This window comes from Acartia tonsa, chromosome 2, assembly GCF_053477335.1.
Source record: "Acartia tonsa isolate MP-2025a chromosome 2, ASM5347733v1, whole genome shotgun sequence".
Lineage (NCBI taxonomy): Eukaryota > Metazoa > Arthropoda > Copepoda > Calanoida > Acartiidae > Acartia > Acartia tonsa.
In genome coordinates this window covers 30,899,885-30,924,140 of record NC_137261.1, presented here as the reverse complement: position 1 = coordinate 30,924,140, position 24,256 = coordinate 30,899,885, and the positions used below count along the sequence as shown (strand labels likewise).

General features: G+C 35.4%; 2 protein-coding genes across 4 annotated transcripts in view; both read right to left on the bottom strand.

Moving 5' to 3' along the window:
• LOC145310354 (large ribosomal subunit protein mL38-like) overlaps nt 1–5,607 on the bottom strand; it is a 20,732-nt gene extending 15,125 nt beyond the window's left edge. For both annotated transcript variants that reach the window (XR_013876553.1, XM_080150398.1), the window contains exon 1: nt 5,490–5,607. Coding sequence is in view for 1 of the 2 variants with exons in the window: in XM_080150398.1 (XP_080006524.1) it covers nt 5,490–5,574 (85 nt within the window). In the remaining variant the exon portion in view is untranslated. The remainder of the gene's footprint in view (nt 1–5,489) is intronic.
• LOC145310286 (uncharacterized) lies at nt 5,600–24,256 on the bottom strand. Of its 2 annotated transcripts, none has more exons than XM_080150392.1 (19): nt 23,852–24,256; nt 23,476–23,580; nt 22,446–22,571; nt 21,940–22,085; nt 20,957–21,068; nt 19,354–20,050; nt 19,012–19,147; nt 15,362–15,509; nt 14,998–15,115; nt 14,276–14,488; nt 13,935–14,011; nt 13,421–13,598; nt 12,801–13,044; nt 11,197–12,275; nt 10,660–10,808; nt 10,178–10,424; nt 9,346–9,720; nt 8,801–8,874; nt 5,600–8,473 (listed from the first exon to the last, which is right to left on the bottom strand). In XM_080150392.1, exons 1-19 carry the CDS (start codon nt 23,926–23,928, stop codon nt 8,389–8,391), a joined length of 4,386 nt encoding a protein of 1,461 aa, XP_080006518.1. In that variant the 5' UTR covers nt 23,929–24,256; the 3' UTR covers nt 5,600–8,388. The 2 variants fall into 2 exon arrangements, with proteins under 2 accessions (XP_080006518.1, XP_080006520.1); XM_080150394.1 differs by having other exon boundaries at nt 10,178–10,421.

The following is a 24,256-nucleotide window of genomic DNA, read 5'->3' as shown; positions in this document are numbered from 1 at the left end:
TGGTCAATCCAAACGGAAGCCTCTTGAAGCAATATTGCCGTCCATTAGAACAAAATGCTGTATATTTCCTGACAGATTCCTTCAAGTGCATTGAATTATACGCTGAAGTAAGGTCAATAGACGTAAAAATCTTCTTTCCTCCAAGTTTGTCAAATAGCTCACCAATATTAGGCAAAGGGTAACAAATCTTCTCAGTTATCTCATTTAACGAGCGGTAGTCCAGGACAAACCTGACTTTCACCTCGTTAGTATTTCCAACCTTCTTCTTAACAGCAAAAATTCCAGAATTAAACGGTGAATTACATTCTTCTATCACATCTGTTTCCAACCATAAATCAATCTGTTCTTTTAGTTTCTCTGCATGATGAGGATTGAGTCTAATCATCCTATTTTTGAAAGGTTGAGCTCCAGGAACCAACTGAATATCATACTCCTCCAAGGTACAAGATCCAATATCCGTAGGGTCAATCGATAACGCCTTGAAATTCTTTAAAAACAAACCAACTATTCTTCCTTTCAAAGAAACATTATCTTTTAAAAACGGAACTTTATCCAACTTCAATTTATCTTTAATAAAACGAATCTTCTTTAATGTTGTTGACACATCTTCTTTAACTCTGTTCTCTTGCAACATCGCTATCTTCTCCGCCAAAAACAAATTTCCAACCAAAGTACCAGCAGGAACAGATTTCTTAACAGTTTCAAAATTCGTGATTTTAGTCATAATTTTACCGTTCTTTCCCACCTCAGTAATTCCTTCATTTATCAACAAGTTGTTTCGGCTACAGTAACCTTGTCTAGGAGCTATATAACACAACTGTCCTTCAGGCATATTTCCCTTAGTTGAAACTTCTACCACCACTGTACTTAATGCAGGAATTTCTATTCGATTTTTCAATGAACAAATCCATTTTTGGTCTTGTAACTCAGCTACATTAATCTCAGGTTTCTTAGTTCTTGCTTTCTCCATTTTCTCCAAAACCGTATGAACCAAATTCTTCACTACAATTTTCCGTTTAGCTACTAAATTCACACTGATTCCATGCATCTCAATCCTGTTGCCGTCTTTGGCAAATATCGTCTTCACGTTATTTTTGTTCAGCCAATGACTGCCTAGATTCATAGGTACAGTCATGCCAGAAATAACAAAGCAATCTTCTTGAAAACTGTGACCTCCAATCTGAAATTCAACATTCCGAACAACACCATCAATCTTGATGCTGGAACCCTGCACGCCTGTTGCTTTCGAATCCGTTTCTTCAATCATACAATCAAGCTTTCTAGCCAACACTTGAGATATCAGGCAGCCTCTTGCATTGCCGCTATCAATTAAGGTCAGGATTTCCATGCCACCAATCTTCGTTGGAACGTAGACTTCAGCCGCTCCAGCCGCCATCTCAGAATCTTCATGAAACTTATAAACAGCTATCTAACCAACACCAGCAGTTATGAGGTTGTAACTATCCAATTGTCTATCAAATAACTATCTATCTGTCTACAACAAATAATAAAATAACGGATTAAAACAAATCACTCACCGACAATATTTCATCCACCAACAGAAACGTCCAAAATATCTCTTAATCCACAATCAACAAAACTTCTCTCCGGCCAACAGAAACATCCCAAAATATCTCTTAATCCACAATCAGTAAAACTTCTCTCCGGCCAATCTAAAATATTACAAACTTTTAGATGCCAATTGATGGATAAATCACTGTACATAAGAATTAATATCGATATTAATATATATATAACAAATTTTTACAAAACTATTTTTCAAACAGCAATATATATATATAATGGTAATCAAATATTAACAAGCATGAAACAAAATCTTAACAACTCACCATCAAATAAATAATGATGACAGTATCTCTCAATCACCACAAACACTCTTCTCAGCCAATCTAAAATAAAATACAATTATTTTAGATGCCATAAATACATGTTTTCACTGAACAAATAAACTTGCAACACAATAAAAGAAGTTGTATTAAGAAATATGACATGATCAAATATTATCAATCACCAAGCAAATTAATCATTCCAAATACCATAAGTTCAATTCTTTAGTAATTCAATAAAATATTACCTAACAAAACTATTATTGTCAGATTAAAACTGAGATGTATAAAAGGTTTAAAAGTCGAAATTCAACTAACTATATATCTCAATACCTGAGAGCACCTTCTTGCGCAGCTCTGCTTTTCTGCGCAGCTCAACTTTCTGCGCATGGCGCGCTCCACGCCCGATAATCATTGCAGCTACCTCTCTACACCACCCCATTTTGCGCATACCAGCTCTGAGAGATAGTGCAAATTTCTTTGCAAATATGCTCACTCCCCCTTTTTCTCAAACAAAAGAGACAGCTCCCCCATATCTGCGCATACCAACTCTGAGAGGTAGTGCAATCTTCTTTGCAAATATGTTCACTCCCCCTTCCTCCTCCAACAAAAGAGACAGCTCCACCATATTTGTGCATACCAGCTCCGAGAGACAACCCCTCCCTTCCTTCATAGAAAGAGACTACTCCACTATTATATCTAATGCATTATAACAATTTTGCTTCATGAAATTCTAAACTTCATAAAAAGTTTTGCTGAATCAACTTTACTAAATCGCAATATAATTGTTTTAAAATCGAATACTTTAAATCACAATAACTGACTCAACTTTTAAAACAATTTTCCACATTTCATCAAAATTTAATACTTTCAAATATCTAATTTCACATTTTTATCAAATTTAATTCAATTTAAACTTCAATTTAATATTTTTCAATAGCAATTTTACAAAATTGTATTCCTAATTCGTTTTTCATTTTCACTTTTTATTATTCTTATCTCTGTTAGACTCCACAACAGTCTGAAACAAAAATGAATTTTCCAAATTTCAACAAAACATAATCAAAAACTAAATTAATTATTTTGATTTCCATTATAACATAATCTCATAATTTCATATACGCTTATAAACAATATGTTATCTTTTCATAATTCAAAATAAACCATCAAAATAAATTATCACAAAATTAGAGTTGCTTCGTTCACTCTTTATCATTAATTTTGTTTTGTTGTTGTTTATTTACAATGCGCATAAATCAAAACAATGCCGCGTAACAAGTAGAAAATGGAATAAGGTTTTATGATTATAATACATACAAAACATTAAAACCATAAAATGTCATCTATAATAGCATTATTCCATGCCTCGACTTCCGCTACAAGATCGTCCTCATAATCACTTGCCCCTAAACCATCGACATGCGCCACTTCCTTCGTATCCTCCCCTTCTTTCACCTCTCCTTCAATTTCACCAACCAATTTCTTTTTATCAATAATATTTTCATTCTTTTTAAAACTCTTTTGCCCCGTCTTATAAGGAACAAAAGGCTTGTTTCCCCACCGCAAAAAGTATTTTCCTTTAGGATTAGGCAACTTTTTATCTCTAATATCAAAACAATCCCTCATCATGTGACCTTTTCTGTTGCAATAATAACAAATAAAACCACCTTGAATTGCGCCAATTAAAGGAATAAGTTCAGCTGGTCCACCAAATTCATCAGCTAAATCAATTTCACATTGATTTATTTCATATGACAAATTATCTTCATCACTAACCTGATCAATAGTTACAGGATTTGACTTGGAACCAACGCCACCAACCATCGTTTTAGCCAAAGCCATCTGGTTTGTTGTACATCCTCTAGCCATTGACCCTGAAATTTGATTAAATTGTAGCCCTTTAACAATCAATTGTGCTTTAACTATTAACTCTGTCCGAAACTTCGTTATCATTCGCACTTGTCCGTCACGCTCCAAATCCAACGCAAATTGACGCATCTGATTAGCCAAAAGAGGAGATAAGACCACATTACACACTTGAGAATAGAAATCCATGAACATATCATCAGTTGGTTTCGGATACGCACGTTTCCAGAAAGATAGTATCTTATCAAAAAATGCATCAATCTTATCATTCTCATGTTGCTTAACACTCAAATACGCATCTTTACACACATTTTTCATATCGGGTGGTAAAAATGTCTCTCGCATCTTACACAAGTACCCCTTTAATGTTAATTGTCTATTCTCCATATCAGCAGGTTTTAGTGTATAACCACAAGCGGTTCTTACACCCACACATTTATCAAACAAAATTTCCTTACACACTTGATGATTAGTCATATGATAACGTCTAGTAGTCGTCCAAAATCTCTCCAAATAATCATCAAAGAAAATCACATCATCGTCAACCGCAAATTCAGGCGCATTTTTTCTGAACTGATCATCAAGTTTAGCACACGTTTCATTGTACCTATGCACATTCTCCTCCCCCTGCGAAACATACAGAGATCTATCTGGTACATAAACAAGAGATTTACACCAACTAACCTGCGATTCACTCAGTCCAGCTTCAAAAAAATTGAGCGTATTAAAATCCTCCGCATTAACCTCAGAAAGAGCTGGCCACCACATGAGAACTCCATTGTAGATATTATCCACAGCATCAACCCTAGATAATTCCCAAAGTTTTATGATCTTATCTTCATTTCCCTGCATACCACCAAAAATAGGCCGAGAACCACTAGCAAACAGTTTAGGCTTCTCCTCTGATCCTTCAAATCCTCCAGATCCACCAGCCGTCCTCTGCCACGGCATAGAGTTATTTAAACCATTCTGCTGGTTATTCGACCCATTCTGCTGAGTATTCTGCTGGTTATTCGACCCATTCTGCTGGGTATTCGAACCATTCTGCTGGTCATTCAAACTATTCTGCTGGGCAATCTTTTCAAGAATTAGCTGCTGGCCAGTCATAAACTCATTTACAACTGTCACATTCTCAGTCTTGATATCATTATCAACACTAGGCTCCACCACCTTATTAAGACGATCTTCCAAATCGTCCATCCGAGTAGCCAGTCCAGTAACCGCAGCAACATTAGTATCAACATTATCCGCCAATTCCTGAACTTTCGTCTCCAGCGGCGTCATCCGCCCAGCCAAATTATCCAGCTTATCCCCATTGGATTGAATATCACCCTGCAACGTGACTATCGACTCGAAGATGTACTCCAGCCTCTCCTCCGGAGACAGCTTCCTGAAATGAGCAATGTCCAACTTCATCGCTCACAAAAATTCCTAAATAAAACAAAGTAAAGAAAAAAAAATACAATTAAAAGAAAATCTGAGCTATAGATTCGTACTACACTACTGCGCCAAAATGACGTATAGTAATAGCAAGAACAAACAGCTAAATATTCTTATAAAGTGTATTAATTCAAGACAAGATAAACATACAATAATAATATTAAACTTTAAGGCAACTATTCACTTTTATGTTCGTGTCGTGTTGCAGAGCAATGTCTTGCTCCGAAACGGTTGACACAAGAACTAAAAGCTCAAATATAAAATACATGCATTGCTCTTAAGTCAGGAAGAAAGGGACTATACATCACAGATATATAATAATATTGGTAGGTTTACCTGTAATTGCGACTCCATGGGCAGGATGCTGATGCAGGCTGCTCCATGACCTGGATAATCCAGTTCTGGCCACTGTGCTACACATTATAATCTTGTGCTCGCTCACACTATCTGCAACACAAGTTTTTTTTGACACAAATACTTTTAAGCCGATAAAATGACAAAATTTAGGTTTTGGTTAGGTTATAACAAATAACTTACAGGGAACACAAGGATTATATAACTGAAGATTTCTTTTGGTGGGATGGGCTAATTTATTTGCTGAATGTTTTCCTCAAAATTTAAATTTTAAAACCATTAAAGGGGTAAAATATTGAGTTGTCTCATCCTTTTATCCCTGATATAACACAAAATAACAAGAATCTTTACATTTTAATTCTAAACATAAGTTTTGGTTACGAGATTGATTTGACTTTTTAAATTTACAATAATAGTAATAATGATAATTATACTGAATGAATATTTAACAGAATAATGGAAATATTATTTTTTCCGTTTTTAATACATATTATATTATCAAGAAAGTAAGCAAAAAATACTCAATTTTTTATTAAATATGGTCTATAATAGTTTTTTAGAAAAGAATTATATTTCATTAAAAAATATTTTTAAGCTGCTTTTAGTTATTTGGTGCCTTTTAATTTTGTCCCAATTTTGGGTACAATACTATAATGTATCTTATACTGATAAAAATAAACCTTAATTTTGATTTTTAGAATACTAGTTGAAATGTATTTTTGGGGTACACAAAGAAGAAAAGGTAATTTTATCCAATTTTAGTAATACTTTGACAAATAACTTGACAAATAACTTACAGATACACGACAAATACAATAATAATTGGACAAATATGTTGATTTAACATGAAAACAAGAAAGACAAAGATATGACATAAATATTAGATATGACAAATGATATGAATTCAAGAAGATAAATGTTTAAATTCTGCTTTATTCAAACTATTAGTTTTTTTTAAAGTAGATTTCAACATAATTTTGGTAATAAATGCGCATTTTAACTATTTGTTTATAGTTTTGATTATTAATGTTTGTTGTAAATGGACATTGATTTACTTTAAGAAAAAGATTTAGATTTATTTTAAAGATTTTAAATAGATTAGATTAATTAACAAGATTACCTATAATCTTAAAAGTCGAAAAATAAGAAACAATTTAACAATAGGTAAATATATTTTGATTATATTTTCTAAACCTAGATAAATATGTTTAATGTAAATAACATACTTAAAATATTTATTTTTAACTAAAACTATTGATTTTTAGGACGGTTATGTTCCAGGGACCACATTGCTTTGACTTTTTTATTACAAAATAGACAGACAGATAGAAAATATTTATTTATAATCTATCCATCTATCATCTTGTAGATTTCTGACAGCTGTTTGGTAAAATTTAAATATCCATTTCTATGGAACACTTAGAAGCATTAAAATTGAATTTTTACTACAGTAAAATTTGTTTAATTCTTAGCTTTAATTTAGATATTTGAAAATGTATTTGTGAGATAGTTAAGTATTTAGTAGGAATAAAGGAATTAGGAATCTAAAAAAATGTTTCATCAACTCATATACCAATAGAATTTAAATATACATATGTTTATGGGAATTTAATAATGTTTAATTGCAACTTTATTTTGAATTATTTAAACTAAAAAATATTTTTATTTTTTATTGCCATTATCAGTTTCTACGACGATAACCATTTTTTCAAAACGCCTAATTCTATTATTTCCTGCAATTTAAGACGGACCATTTAGTATCATTGTCATTTTTCCGCAGGTAACGTCAACAAACATTTCCTTAATAAAGGGGATTTCAGAATAGATGCACAAAGAAGACTTTTCATGAAAGAGATGTGAAGTGTTTGATTACAGAGGTAAGACTACCTAGTCATATTTATTGGATTGATCTGCTTCTAAAAGCTAAAATAAGAATTTTAAACTCTAATATTAAGTCCAAAATACAAATATAAAGAATTTAGTCAATAGATAATTGCTAGATTTAATACTTTCACATCCTTTTAATAAATTGTCTTCTTTTCTTAATTATAAAAACAGAGATAAACGTCTTTTTGATTTACGTACCTAAATACTTTTTGAATTTTAATTAATGGCACAAAAAAAACAATATAAAATTCAAATTTTAACTTTATTATCAAGAATAATTTTAATTTACTTTCAAAAAGATTCTTATAACAAAAATACTCTTAACTTTATTAATAACAAAATTGTAGGATTTATAAACTTAACTAAGTTAAGTAAATTAGAGAAAACTGAAGATATTTCTAGAATTATGTAATAATGAATCTGACAGTAACTAACTTTTAGGCCTGTTATGGTTTTTAAGTCTTAAAGTAAATTAAATTTTAAGTTTTAGGAGATTTGCTAAGCAGCTCCTTAGCTCGTTATCTATCATTATCTAGTTATATTAACCGTCAGCTTATAGAATAATTATCCCATAATGACTTATGGTTAAAAACCTTTAATGTAACAAAATATTTACATAAATTTCTTTTTTTGGCTTGTTAACGAGAAATATTAAATAAATCTCAAACACTGAAACAAATTAAATATCAACTTTATCAATATACAATTCAAGTCTTTTAATAACTTTTTGAAGTAGAATCCGTTTCAACTCTCCATTATAATTTCTTGCTGTCATTGTAACTGCAAATATTTTTTAACAAAAAACAAGTTTGTTACTAAATATTTTTAATAAATCTTTTTTATAGACTTTTTTATCACTGAAATTATTTCGAAATATCGTTGCTGGTATCAATTATGGCATAGTCCTTTTTTTTATGAATGGACTTCTTGAATATTCTCGAGCATTTCAAGGTTTCATAATAAAGTTTGTCTGTATCTTGATTGGTTGATTATCTCAAGGTTGTTGAATATCCATCTGAGGTTTAGATTCAAAGTCTGTATCTGGCGATTTCAGGTTACTGCTTAACCCAGTCTCAATCCTTCAAGATTTATTTAAATGTTAACATATCAGACAGTAAAAATAAAAAAAAAAAGTTCTTCAACTTATAGTATCCATAGAGCACAGAAACTGCCCCTCCCCTTCCTATTTATTTTTGAAATAAATAAAAAATAACTAAAAGTACACAATATAACCTAACATAACAAGAGAAACTCCTCCCACCCTATCATATTTTCAATATATTTTAGAATAAGGGGAGAGAAAAAGTCTAGTTTTTTCTTAAACATCTAACTGTCTCATTTTATGCTATTTTAGAGAAACTTTAAAATTATCTAAATTTAAAAACATCATAAAAAACCTCACTAACCTTGTGTAATTAGAATTATTAGGCAGAGGTCGTAATTGTTGAACCTGCTGAACACTAATGTAGTTATGACAAACCTAAATTAACAACCAATGTATACATTATAACCAGAAAAAATAAGGATTTCACTTAGAATTTATCAAAAATTTCAAGACATAATAATCGGTAACAGTTGAAATTAACTTTTTACAGCCACTTTTAAAATCTACTCTTTAGCTCGGTTATGGAGTTGTGCATTATTCATAATTGTCTTTCTGCCTAGGTTTCGAAACTGATCAATATCCGCAGGATAAGAATCGGTTCTCAGCCATAATGAATAATCATGTATAACATCGTATTACAGAAATTTTTCCACGAATAATAAACTAAAATTCAAAAAATTATTTCTATCAGTTTTGTTTGCCTGAGCCTTCGGCTCCCCTGCGTTAACACAACTGGTTATTCATTTTATTATCCGCGGAAAGCTGTCTAAAATACAATGCGATAAAAAATAAGTATATTTTAATTATTATTAGCAAATGTATTAATGCAAATAAAATTTTGATTACCGGTATTGCACGTTGAGCTTGACTTATGAACACCTGCTGTGGCGGCCGACTGTCATCTGATGGCGGCGGCAGCATTTGGCCATGATTTGGTAGCTGTGTGTTCGGTGGGGACCCTAATGGGTTGACTTGAACATTCGTTCTTGTAGAAGATGGCGGATTTACAGATTGAGATATGCTTGACGGCTGAAAAGAGGTAAGGTTATCGATGCCTCCGTTTTCTACGACCGGCGGAGTTGGCGAAGAACTTAGGCTGTCACTGCCTAAAACAGCAGTGTTTGTATACCCTGTGCTGGCAGACCCAGGCGGTAAGATGGCGGATTCAGCAGTCATTCTGGAAGCAGGCGCCGTCAGTGCATTGGAAACACTTTCACAACCCTAAAAAAAATATTGGGTCATGTAAAGAATAATTTTTCCAAAAAAGGGCAGAAATTACGTTTCTAAGATTTGGCCTCACTTGGGCTGGGTATGAGCTAGAATCTATGTTAAGGACAGGTGTCTATAGATGCGCCACGGAATGCTTTACAAATAACTACCACAATATTAGGGATATCTCTAATATTTATAATATTTTGTACAAGTAAAACGTCAGAAAGTTTGGCTTCAAACGAACGAAAGTTTTTGAAATATTAAAGATAGTTCCTAGATTGTGTCGAGTTATTTGTAAAGTATGCCAAGACACTTCTACAGACACCTTTACATCGATTCTAACCACTTGCTAACCACTTAGCTGATCAGTTTTGCATATTCTAACATTGATCATTTCTAATATCTTGGAATTTATAAATAATACATATATGGTTTTTAACTTTCCCCATAATGGAAGGAAAATTACCTTTTCGTTTGATAAACTTTTTGAGGAAGGCAATTTATTTGCCGCTGTTGGCCCTACCGCTACAACTAACGGCGTGCAATCGCCTCCAATCTCAGATTTCAACGGCGGCAAAATGTCTGGAGGTGGTGTAAATTCAGGTAACTTTGCTTCCGCCGGCGGCGAGATTGGGGTTGTGACGGTAAACATATTTAGTCCCCCTATTACGCCATTGTGAGGCCCGGGTGGAGATGATAAACCGAAACCTACTTGAATTTTACTTTGTATATTTTTATGGGTTTAATAAGTTTAGTTTTTCAGAAAACATATGCCTTATTGAAATAAAAGATTACTGTCTTTTAGCGTACAGACCTAAAACCAATAAAATGTCTTGAAATTATTTGAGAAGGTTCTTAACTTCCAAACTCTAATTTATAGGAAAGTATAAAAAAAAAATAAAAACTATAGGTATTAATCATTCTTATTATCACAAAGTAAAAATTCCTGGTCGGTCAGTTGTAGCCATGGTTCTCCCAGCACTAGCATTGGTATGTATGGGATGACTAGTTGTGTCCCCCACAACACTGGCTATACTCAGGCTGTGGGTATTTACACTTGGTATCACTAGGGAGTAGCCAGGATTAACACGACTCTCCTGTTATCATACAATACATCATAATAGATTAGCTGGCTAAAAATAATACTTACTGATAATCAATTTCTCTTATTTGTTGGCTTAAAAACTTTGGTTATAAAATTATAATCTATTGGTTCAAACTAACAGTGTCAGAACTTTTCAATAATTTAAACATACAGAAGGGGTATTTTTGTTTGTTATCTTTGTGGATGTACATCAATTTATCATCCATTGTTTATACCATAAGATCTCCGATTTAACCATTTAAAATGTGTTTATTTGAACCAATTTGTTAATTTTTAGAGAGAAAAAATGAATAACAATAAAGAAATAGCATTATCAACATTAAAGTGCATATCAGAATATTTGGTATAGTTTGAATATTCTATTATTATATAATCTATGCCTGTAGTTGAACCCCACTTGTCGGTGGAATTCTATTTGGAGAAACTCTATGGTCATTCTGATAGGCTCCTGACAAGGGGGCTATGCTCGAGCGATTATAATTACTTTCTATGCCATAGCTTGTAGTTGTAGTATTCACAGGTAAATTATCAATCGAAGAGCCATTCGAGGATGCAACAGCTGATTGTAGAGCTGACAATAAACTACTTGAGGTAACTGTTGGCAGGGTGGGGCCTGCGCTAACAGGCCTGTTTGGACCACTACTGTTCCGTGTCCCACTGCGCGTTGCGGCCCCGCCACCAACTGTAAGACTAGACATTGCTGGCGGCAAGTTTGGCAGCTGATTAGATAAATTGCTGGAATTATTACTAGAGGAACCATCTGATTCTGTCCTTGTCATGGAAACATAACCGCTACACGTGCTGCCTAGTTGTGGCTCCCCACTGCTGCCTGTCACCGAGCATTGCTTATTAAACAGCAGCTGCGGCAGCATTTGCGACCCTGTAGAGCCGCCAGAGATGCCCCGAGACAGCAGTGAATCGCAGCCCGATGTGAGGTAGGACGAGGCGGCAGATTCGCTTTCAGACTTTTGGCGGTTTTGCATATTGCTACGCTGACTAGTATATTGGTCTTGGTTATTAGCATCGTCAAGAAGCAGAGTGTCAGAATCATCACTATCCTTGCTGTCACCACTAGTTCCTCCACCTCCATCACCTTTCCTAGGACTACCGCTACCGGTGCTCCCACTGTTACCATCCCCACCGCGCCTACTTCCCGTACCGCCCCGCGAAATTGTCTCCATTTCAAATTCGCCTGCAGATGATACATTTGCAGCTCCCGCATCATGCATACCATCCGCTTGTATCACCAACTTTGCGTCCAGTTCTTTACCAATCTCTCCAAAGAATTGTAGTTTGTCAGTGTAATATTTCCAAATCGTATGGACGACGCACATAGTAAAAACAAGGCTAATGAGCACAATAATAGGTACGCCGACAACCATAAACCAGTTTGTAGCAGGTGTACAGTACGCGTCAGCTGTTGCTCCTCTACTCCACTCACCTGTGTACTCAACATTTCCTACAAAATTCATAACATAAGTTTGCACATTTAACAATATTTCTTAACATTAGAGATAAATAAAAAAAAGGTAACTGTGTTCACAAATAAACATTGTTCTACAACCCAAAAAACGACTAAAAATTAAATATTTAATAATAAAATAGAAAAATACGCTAAACTTAAAGAAAAGTTTAAGAAGAATATATGTGAAAGAGTATTTGCTTAAGTAGTGTTTTCACTTTCCCATCATTAATTCAATCTACAAAAGAGTTAATTTTGTTTAACATCATTGAAGATGTATATCAATTTATGTTAAGATAACAATGACTGATAAATTGATGTTATGTACATCCCCAATGATGATAAACAAAATTACCCCTTCTGTAGATTAATATGAGTGGTTGAAACGTTCGAACAATTAATTTATTATACCAACCAATGAAAATTCAGTTAAGAAAACGTTATTATAAAACTTTAGGGACTGGGCTAGTATAAAAGACAGCCCATTTCATTGTCCCCTCTCTCTCTCTCTGACTGGCTTACCTGCCGCAGCGTCCAGAACAACTGCCCTCACCACAAACTCAAAAGAGTTGGAGTTGGACGAGGTGTTCTGACAATCCGGCGACCAAGAGGGCAACAAGTTTGGCAAGTTTATGCTGACACTTGTCTTCTTGTCTTTGCCAGGTAGAAATAAGTCAGGTTGGAGGTTGGAAGGTAAAGGCTTTGGAATGGATTTATAGGCCGGCAGGATCTTGATTTCCCAACGTAAAGCTTCTGGTGCACCAAGCTAAACAATGGAATAATAGAGATTTCAATAGGCAAATAAATTCGGCGAGAGTGAGGGTAGTTCCGCCACCGTTTTGTCACAGTTCCACATTGTACCTAATTCAAGCACCTGCCATGCTCAATTTCAGTCCTGTAACTCCTTTTTTGTTAAGTTCCTTTGAGTTTCAGGTTTGGTTAGAAAAGTGTCTAATACCCCCCCCCCCCCCTACCCTTGGTAGTAATCAAAATTTTTTAGTAAATATAATAAAATCTCGAAAAATATTTTCAGTTAAAAAAATGCATACTTATTACTTATATCCAAACTCTTCTTAATCTGTTTTGAATCATAATACATTTTTATGTTTATATTATTGAAATAGAACAAAAATGTAACTAACCTGAAAGTCTTTATTCCAATCAATAACGACAAACGTAGAATTTGTAAATTTTGGCTTTGGTGGCGGGGGGCGGGCGGGGGGACCGATGGTAGTGATAAAGCCCATTGTGGCGGCGTGACTACTACACCCCATATGACCGTCCCCAAGGATCGTGCAGGCGGTAACGTTTACTTCATATCTAAACATGTATTATGAGTGACGTTATTCAAAGTTACTATAGTTAAAAATAAGTAGGTTAGCATAAAAAAATTGATTCTTTAGATGTTATAATCTATCTAAAAAAAGGACGCAAACCCCGTTCGGAAAACAATACTGTCAAAACTAATAATTTTTTTGCGAAAACTCCCAACCCTCCCTTTTTTTATTCAATTCAAAATAGGAAGTGTTTTTTTTTGGGGGGGGGGGGGGGGAGGGGAAGTTTAGAAGAAAACACCTAAATGTTTAATGTCTTAGTAAAAAAATCAAACTTGAAACTTTGACAATGTTCTAAAGTTTAAGTTACAAAGTTTCTTACCTAGTATAACTATACAAGTCTTGTAGATCTATATTTGTTTCATTGGTGTATCTAGTTCTTTCTTTCACCCTTTCATCCTGATAAAATGTAATCAAAGTTAACTTCCATGAAAAATTACACCTTTTAATTGAAAAATTAATCATTTTGACTTACAAACGTCATAAAAAAGTACATTTTTAATTCATATCGGCTTAGCTTTTAAAACCTTGGAGAACATTATAAAATATCTAAGGTAAAAAAATTGCTCAATGTTTTGTTTATAGGATTGACGTACGACAATCAGACATTTTTTTAGGGAGAGAATTTAGTTTAAGGTGGTTTAAATGCATAAAAATTTTAACCTTGTAATTGTAGTAGGCATAATGCAGCTGGTACTGTCCAATAACGCCATTTGGAACAACTGGCGGCTTCCAGGATAGCCGGACCGATGCAGCTGTCAAATCCAATGCTTTGACCGCCAAAGGGGCGGAGCCCGGGCGGTCAGGTAGTGTCTTGACCTGTTGGTATTCAAGCTGACCGTAACTATCCTCTATATTCTTGATTCTTACTCCAACCTATAATTTTTATGGATTAAAATATTCAAATACGCAAAAAAGATAGGACTATGGAAATAAATTAACATACTCTCTAACGCTTTGATATCTATACTTTTGTAACATATCTGACAAACCAACGAACCAATTAAACTATATGATAGATGGTAATTGATACAGGGAATCGTCACAAGGAAATTTCAGCTATCGATCTTGAATAGCAGCAGAGGAAATCCCAATAACTCTAAAGGACCATTTCTAATTATAGAGTAGCTAGGCTACTAAAAAGTTCCATATGATATTGTTGTTATAATCACTAGAATTTAGAATCATTAGAATTTTGGTCAACATCAAACAACAAGTACATAAGTTTACAAAGCTAAATTTGCGGCATTAAAGCAACGTCCATACCTTAAATGTATCTTTATTTATCTAAAAGTGACAATTAAGCCTACAGTCTACTTCACAACCTTTTTACATGTCAACATTCATAAAGCTACATTTGAAAACTAAAAAGAAAATTTGTGTACCTGATAGTCAGTAAACGGCATAAGTCCTTGCAGGGTGTATTCTTCATGATTAGCTGTCACTTCAACACTTTCACAGCATCCATTATTTATACATCCAGTATTTATACAATATTCAATCCTAAATTAGAATTTTTTCTGAGCGAATTTTCTACTCAACGCTTAAGGTTTATCTTTATGTCTTCATAAATAAAATAAATGGATAGAAAAACATGGTTATAAAACTTTGGGTACCAGCCTTACTTAAAATTTAATGTCCCCTCCCTCCCCAGAAAATATGTATTATGGAGATCTAAAATATGTTGATGCTTTTAGAACAGTTTTTCAGGATGAGTTGAGTTTTTTTCTTCATATTTCAGTACCGTACCTGTATCCATAGACAACACCACCCTGATCCGAGCAGTCCAGACTCCAGGTGACATGGACTCTGGTAGAGGTGGCTGCTGTCACCTTCACGCTGGTCAGCTTAGACTCTACACGGTTGTGGATCACTGTACATGTTGTCCAGAACATTCCTAGATTAAAGCTTATTAAAGTGGGTAATATTCTCTAGAAATTTCAGAACCATATCTCATTCAGTTGAAATACAATTCCATTGCCTACACGATTGCTTTCTAAGCGGACCTAACGAATAGCATGGTTGATGTTTATTGGTAAGCATATTAACCTTAAAGCAATATAGTAATCTATCTTTAATTAATAAAGGAAATTACGTATGGACATCTGAAATTACAGTGTAAGATTCTAATCTGAACTTTTTTAGATGAACCACAGTTGTCTGGACAGCACATTTTCAAAGCTATCAAATTGGCGAGGACCAACCAGCATTAAGTAATTGAAGACAATTGTATGGATGTAGAATATATGTGGATGTTGAGAGAGATTGATGTAAACCGATGAATATAAGATGTTAATTAAGTCAAAGCAACCAAAGTGTAAGTCATGGAATGTTGAGGGAATCTACAGAACTTGCAAGATATCTACATTCTTCAATAATCCATCATGCCAACCTTTGTGTTTTGAATCATTATATCTTTCTCTTTATTCAAGTCTTTAACTTCCAATTGATTGAATTTCATTCTTATTATTAAAAATCGTCAAATGCTTTGCTAAATTCAAAACTGCATAAATAGCAAGAAAAACAGTATAAATATCAAAAAAGTACAAAATACAATTTTATATTAAATGTTTTTCTTTTCTACCTTAAACAATCCCTCTCCACCCACCCCTCACAACACGGCTTTAAACCCCTCCACTCCACCACCTCCTCCCTCCTCAACCTTTCCACCACCATTGCCAATGGCTTCAATCAAAACCTCCCCCCCAGCCGCACAACTGTTGCCTCCATCGACCTTTCCAAAGCATTTGACTGCATTCCCATCCACCTCCTTCTCCAAAAAATCTCCTCCTCCAACCTTCATCCCAACATCATTAGATGGCTATCCTGCTACTTGCGTGGCAGGATGGCTTTCTGTTCCTATCAAAACACCAATGCCTCTCCTAAAATTGTCCACACTGGCGTCCCCCAAGGCTCTGTTATCTCCCCAGTCCTCTTCAACTTCTACATAGCAGATGCCCCCCACATTCCCCCTGCCCACACCTCCTCCTATGCCGACGACCTTAACTCCTTCCACTCCTCCCCTAACATCCCCCAGTCAGTTGAATCCATCAACTCCCACCTCTCCTCAATCGCTGACTGGGCCTCCACCAACGGCCTCTCCATAGCTCCCAACAAATCCACTGTCACCCTCTTCACTTCTGACCGCAAGCACCAATCCAACCTCCATCCTCAAGTCCAAATCAACGGCTCCACCCTTCCCCTTGAGAAAACCCCTAAAATCCTTGGAGTTACCTTTGACACCTTTTTCAATTTCAGTTCCCATGTCTCCACCATTTCCTCAAAAATTTCCTCCCGCCTTAGAATCCTCAAATGTCTGGCTGGCACCAAATGGGGCCACCAGAAGGAGACTCTCCTCACCACCTACAACACCCTCCTCCGCCCCATCACCACTTATGCCTGTCCTGTTTGGTTCCCTAACACCTCCAAAAACAACATTGACAAACTCCAAGTCCTCCAAAACCAAGCCCTCCGCATCTGTACTGGTTCCACTAAAAAATCTCCCATCAGCCACCTCCACCAAGAAACCAAAATCCTACCAGTACGGAACCACCTTTCCCTTCTTTGTTCCCAATACCTGGCCTCCTCCCTCCGCCCCTCCCACCCATCCTTCCACAACGTCACAACCCCCCCTGGCCCTAGATCCAAAAAATCCACCCTTCAATCCATGTTCCTTCCTACTCTCCAACCTTTTCTTTCCCCCGACAACACCCTCCTTCCCACAAACTACAAATCCACAATCTCCAGACTCCACACCTCAGCTGTCACCCAAGCCATAAAGTCTTACCCCCCTAATCCTGTCCTTAATCAAGCTCCCCCTGACATCAACCCCTCCGAAATCCAACTCCCCAGGCACTACAGAACCATCCTCTCCCAATTAAGATCCAACTATTGTCCTAAACTCCAAAGCTACCTCCATTCCATCAACGCTTCTCTTACCCCCAACTGCCCATCCTGTCCTGTTAATCCTACCCCAGAAACAGTCCAGCACCTCTTTTCATGCCCAAATAATCCTACAAATCTTACTCCTATGGACCTCTGGCAAAATCCCACCCATGTAGCTGCCTTCCTCTCCTCCCATCCAAGTTTCACCAGCCTTCCTCCCCTCCAACGCCCCCCTCCAGAGCCCCCACCATAAGCCCACGCCCCCCCCCCCTCACCCCACTGATGACTACCCGGACCGGAAACTGACTATGAGCAGCCAAAACAACAACAAACAACAACAACTTATGTCAAACTAGCATTAATAATAATGATAAATAAACTGTTCCCACCTTGCCAGAGGAACTAATGAGATATTACAATGTTTTCTTATGTCTAATAAGAATTAATTGTACAAATAAACTGTTCCCACCTTGCCAAAGGAACTGATGAGAATTAAAATCAGTAATTCCATGTCTGAAAGGCAATTAGCAGTGCTTAAAAGTTTTATCTTTCAGACTATTTTAACCAGTAATAATGTTAATAATTCATACATAAATAAGGTGGCTTTATTGAACCAATAAGATTCCATCAATGATTCCTCAATGTTCTAAATGTAATTGGAAATGTGAATGAGTCCTGTGGCCACCACAATTATAAATAAGACCTTCCATAGCCGCCTCATAATAGTGTTGACTATGTCCTGTGGCCACCTATGAACCCACTAATGGTTTCTTTTTGTTCAGGACTCGGATCAGGAGTTCAAAGCCTTTGTAGCAGGCCCAGAGATAGGACAATTGATAATAATTAAACAAAATCAAGAGCCTTAACCAACAGATATCAAACTAAATAAATTAAGAAGATCAAAGTGGAAGTTTCACCAACCACAACAACGCCAATGTGGGATATTGAACAGTACTAGTCATAATCCGGGTGTTCCTGAAAACAGAAACAGCATACCTGCAATGTAAGTTTTTATTCATCCTTGAAACTAAGCCCATTTGCCGAACTTCTTACTTTTAATAAGCTTATATACATTTTATATTTTATTAACCTTCTTTTATCTTTATTTTAATTCTACATTAATAGTTACTGTTAAAGCCTTCATCTATTGTATATAAATATATTATTGAATTAAATATTGGTCTCTTAAAAATTTTACCTAAACTTTCAACTTAACTTCATTTGAATCAAATTTTTAATTCACAATACCAAAAATAATTCTCCTTTTTATTATTTTAGGTAATTTTTTACCGTAAAGAATCAATGAGAGAATTTGAATTATGAGTAATGATATGCTTTAAGACTGAAAATGAAATGAAGACGCTGTCAGACTAGGAACAGACGTCACCTGAGGGTTGGATTGGCTGAAGCATAAGGTACTTGCCAGTAACACAAACAGACTTATAGATATTATAAATTAAGTTCTTATTTTGAAAATGTTTAATAAGCAGCTAATTCTAAGAATATTAACTTACCCGAAGATTGATATTGAGTATTAGCAGATACAGCTATCTGATAGCTTGAATCATTCTCTGGAAGTTCCAGATCATAGGTTTGCACTACGTGTTCAGTTGTAGAGTTGCTACCCGTTGTGATCCACGTTGGCTCAACCTAGATGCAAATATTATCATATTTAAAATGAATTATCTAATTTGAAAAGAAAATTTTTGTCTAATTCTTTGCGAGAAGTAAAAAAATTCTCTTTGCTTGCAAGTGGCAATTTTATACCTTTTTTAAATGTAAATTTTCATCGATTTTTTTTCTTTTAATTAAATTTTAATTTAAATAAGAAATGTAATAAAATATATATTTTTTACCTCTATCCAATCCAAGGCACCATCGCACTGGTAGGGACGATCTTTTCCCGCCTTGTCTTTGCAGAAAAACAGCGTGTAGGTCACAATCTCTTGGCGCCGCGTTTCCGCTGGATGTCTCCAAGCCACCCGGTACCGCCCGTCTCCCCGCCAAACTTTAGTCACCGACTTCGGCACAAGATCGACTATAAAAGAGGATTGCGGAATTTGCACTTTGGACGGATTAGCCGCGTGACCGACATCATTTTCGGCGGTGATAAACACGTCTTGGCTGATATTTGTCAGGTTGCTTATCTTAACATACGATTTATCACCATCCGCCGTCACAAAATTAGAATTATCTTCCAACCAAGCGATGTAGGTGAACTTAGGGCCGTTATGCTGCCAAATTTCCAGCTGCTTCCAATAAACTAGAATAGTCCTAGTTGGGCCTCCTGACTTCAGTGTCTCAAAGCTGCCGATATTAACCATAGGATTATGGGCCGGTAGACTAGCATTGGTTCTAGCCCAGACAAGGACACTATCTGACCAAAGTTTCACGTTGTTGGCGTCTGCAGTATCTGATATCATCTGCACGGCCACAGTGTAGTTGGTATAAGGTTTGAGTCCTGGTAGAGATAGATTGAATTTGTCCAGGGCAGGATCCAAGATTTCCAAGCCAGGCATAGTTTGCCAGCTGCCAGAGTACTCATCTTTGTACCTAATAAATAAATTAGAATGTTAATTTCCTTTTAGAGATAATTTAGGTGTTTCCTCAAAGTGGCTGTTAAGAACTGCAACCCCTCCCCCCTTATTTTAAAAAGTTTTAAAACATAATTAGGGTGAGGTTCAGTGCTGCTCAACAGGCGTTTTGGGGGAAAAGGCCTTCTATTCTAAAATATGAAAAACTGTGAGAAGACTTTTGTTCTAAGTATACCTAGTATGCCTTTTTATGTTTTTTTTTTCACTGTTAAATGTCACTTTACTTGTGTCAAAAAAGATCGGTAATAACCAAACTGTTAAAAAGTTCAGCTTCTCTACTATTTTTTTGGCTATGTGTCTGTCTGACTGCAGCTTAAGATCTCGCTAACCAATGGACCGATAGGTTCTCCTTTACATTGATTCTTCTTATATGTCCAGGGAAGGTTTACAACTATTTTGGGGGAGGGTACCTCCACTATCCCACTTATATTCAAATCATCCCCTGTAGAAAAGTCCCACCACCAGTGCTGTGGAGCCGGAGCCGTTATTTTCAGATCGACTCCGGCTCCGGGGATAGCCAAAAAAATATCTGGAAAAAAAGATTTTTTTTTATAAACCTTAATGTTAAAATTTTATAAATTGGAAACCCGTGTTTCAAGTCCATTTTTCTCAAAAATTTTACTTTTAAAACCTTCAAAAGTCAAAAATAGACTTGGAAATAAGAATTTTGTTGAGTTTTTCTTTTTTTAAGTAGGAGCCGGAGCCGCAACAAAATTAAACGGCTCCGCACCACTGCCCACCACAAAAACTATTGGCTTTAAAAAAGGAAAGTGTATGGTCGACTTACTCCCCCACACCTCTCCATCAAGTATTTATTACTGGTTTATAGAGTAGCTACGCTATACATAAAAAAAACTTGACTTACCTAACACGCTGTATCAAGCCAGGCGGGAACTCGGTCATGGACAATGAAACTTTATATTCCAGCAGAAGTTGATCTGATGATACCACTGTCAAATTAACAGCCTCTGCAGGACCTAATGTAAGGATCAAGGATAAGTAAATAATCACCAAGAAAAATGAGTAGTACACTTGTCTTAGTCTGCTTCAAATCCTTAAAGTATAAGCATTTAGCATCTAAGGGGGGTGTTGAACTTGTGAAGGCCGCCTTCCCCGTTCTCACCCATTTAAGGCTTCACATCCACTGTTTCTGGTTATGCCATAAATACAAATCAAAATCCGGATCTACTGCAGTTCAGGGTAAAATATTGCTGGTAACGAATATTGCCAAAAATCTATAAATTTTAAAGGCTGCTAGCTGCCAAACGGCTGAACGTACAGATCAAACCCGCACACCATTTTAAGCGGTATAAGAATGCCTACAAATAATCTGGAATAGCAAAGATCCAATGATGCACAGGGAAAGCTTCACTAAAGAAAAAACGCATAAAATAGGCCTTTTTCGTGCATTTCTCTGCACTGCGAGATAATTATGCAATATTGATTTATGGCTATTCCAGATTATTTGTAGGCCTTTTTATGACGCCTAAAACAGTGTGCGGGCATGATCTGTACATTCAGCCGTTTGGCAGCTAGCAGCCTTTTAAGTTTTAAATTCATATATTTTTGGCAATATTCGTTACCAGCAATATTTTACCGTGAACTGCAGTAGATCCCAATATCCTAGCATGGCAGATGCTTTAATGGGTTACAATATGGAACTGAAATTTGGAACTGAATTTTTTCTGTCTCAAATGATTCAAACCTGTATAGGTAATTTCATCTGGCATTTGGAAAGAGAGAAAAAAGAAACAATTAGGCGGTTTTCAGCGATTCAGCGGTTTTTTAATATGTTATATCCTAATGAGCAATAACTATGTAAATTTTAGTCTTAGATATATTCCTTACCTGGCTTTACTATTGAGTAGTGATCAATCTGAATTTTGTATATTTTTCCCTCTGGTTGTAGTGGATTCGTAGCATTTACATAGAAGGTGTACGTACTCACAGCTTGTCTGTACGGTGGCTTCGTAGACAGATCCAGGTAGCAGAATCTAATCATTTTTAATATTCAATAAGTGATAATTTACTACAAAGCTTGTGTTAACAAGATTAGTATTTATGAAAACTGATGCCTTTTTTAAAAGAAATGAAATTATCCAATAAAACGTCTCGAAATTATTTTCTGAAACATAAAAGCAATAAAAATTGAAAATCATATAGATTGAATATAGGCAAAAATCATTGAGACAAACACAATACATCCTCCTACTTTGAAATACGACATATATTTTTTTATAAAACAATGTGTAACCATCTTTTTAAAAACAAGTTAATCATTTACCAAGTAGGATTACGGGACGATAATTAATGAATTAATCTACAACCCTTTGTTCCCTCTAATATTTCTATACCTGACAGGCTTCTTCCTGGGGTTGGGGATAAAGGGATGATAGTTAAAGTTGTCCAGTTCATTCTCATGGTGTTCACTCAAATCTGGACAATCCTTGGGGTGCGCCTTGATCCCAGGTTCTATAAATCTAAACAAAATTAGTTGTTATGAAAAGGTATTCTTTTATTTAAATAAAAAAAAAGTTACTGTTTATTCGTGTTCAGACATACAAACTCTTTAGAAAGTCTAAACATTTTCAGTTAGTTTAAGCAAAAAAAATTAAAATCCGAGGAAAAATGACCAAGATATGCGGTAAACACACAAACATTCTATTACTTTGGCAGATGCCTTTAGGCCGAATTTCAAATTCAATCAGTTAACAGACAGCGTTTAAAAATCCTAAGTTGTACAGAATGTGAACAGTCAAACAACGCTAATCAGTACCTAATGCTCTCTTGTTTTAGATAACCAAGAAGAACCATCAACTGACTATCAAAGGCCTCGTGAAAGTCAAACAAACAATAAATGTATAATAAAATAATAAGTCACGAAACCTTTGCAAAGACTCACAAAGCCTATCTGCAAATAAGAAGCACACAATACCTACATATCAGGATGGCGCTTATTTCTCTTATTTGACTATTGATTGTATAATGGATGTATTATGGAGATCTCAAATATGTTGCTGCTTTCAGAACAAGCTTTTTATATTGACCAGGTGAGTTGAGTTTTTGTCTTATTTATGCACTTTGTAGGAATCAAAAATACATTGATTAAAATAAAACACTCTTATAAAAAATTGTACATTTATCTGAAGCTTAAGATCTCACTAACAGGTAAATGGATTAGGTTTTGCTATTAATCATGTAAGCTATGTAAGATATTTCCGAGGCATTTTGACACAACAATTTTAAAAAAAAACTATAGTAATTAATTCAAATGTAATATTTGTCTTTTAAGGGGTATGGGCGTATTACAAATATACATATGTACATGAGAGAAAAGGAGGACAGTAAGTAAAAAGTGGTAGCATTGATAGAAGATTAAATTACCTGAGGTGATATTTTGTAGGTATAGGATTGACAGGTTCATTCCAAGTACAATTCAGATTATGCCAGTCCTCGGAAATACAGGCAAAATCTGTCAGATTCTGTGGTCTACATTTCAAAATTATTTATTTAAAGGTTGTTATTCAAAGGGAGAAGTAGGTTGCGCTAAAAATCCGTAAAGGTGTCAGTTTTAAGGCTTTAAAATAGTAGTAAAACAATAATATTTACTAAATATGTGTATTTCTTGCCTATAGAAAAGAATAGACAAAAAAAATTTAAAGGTTAAAATAAATTTTTAACGGGGAGGTATAGCTCAATTTTTATAAGGAGAAATCTGCTGCAAAATATCTTAAACAACCTTTAGATAAATAAGTCTTGCCTAAATCCAACATGTATTCTCTGTGTGCACAGTGCCAGAAATCTATCCGCCGCTGTCGAACGCCTATCATGCACCATACACTCGACATCATCAATTTCCAGACCCGCCTCCGCCGTATAAACCGTCTTGATGCTGGTGGCGTTTATTTTCTCGGACGCTAAGATGCGCCCGGTCCGTGACTTAAAGACAAGATCCGAAACGGTAAAATTACTATCACCACTAGTGTCAGCCGTAAAGTATTCATGTTTTGGGTTTAGATGGCAATAAAGATCCTTTTTGTCGCCGGCGAGTAGGAAAATATCGCCGCGTGGCAAGGAAACGCCAGGTGATATCCCGTGAATACCAGGTAGACAAGTGTAGTTTAGATCAAATGCAACGGCAGTTCCTGTACATTAATATATATTC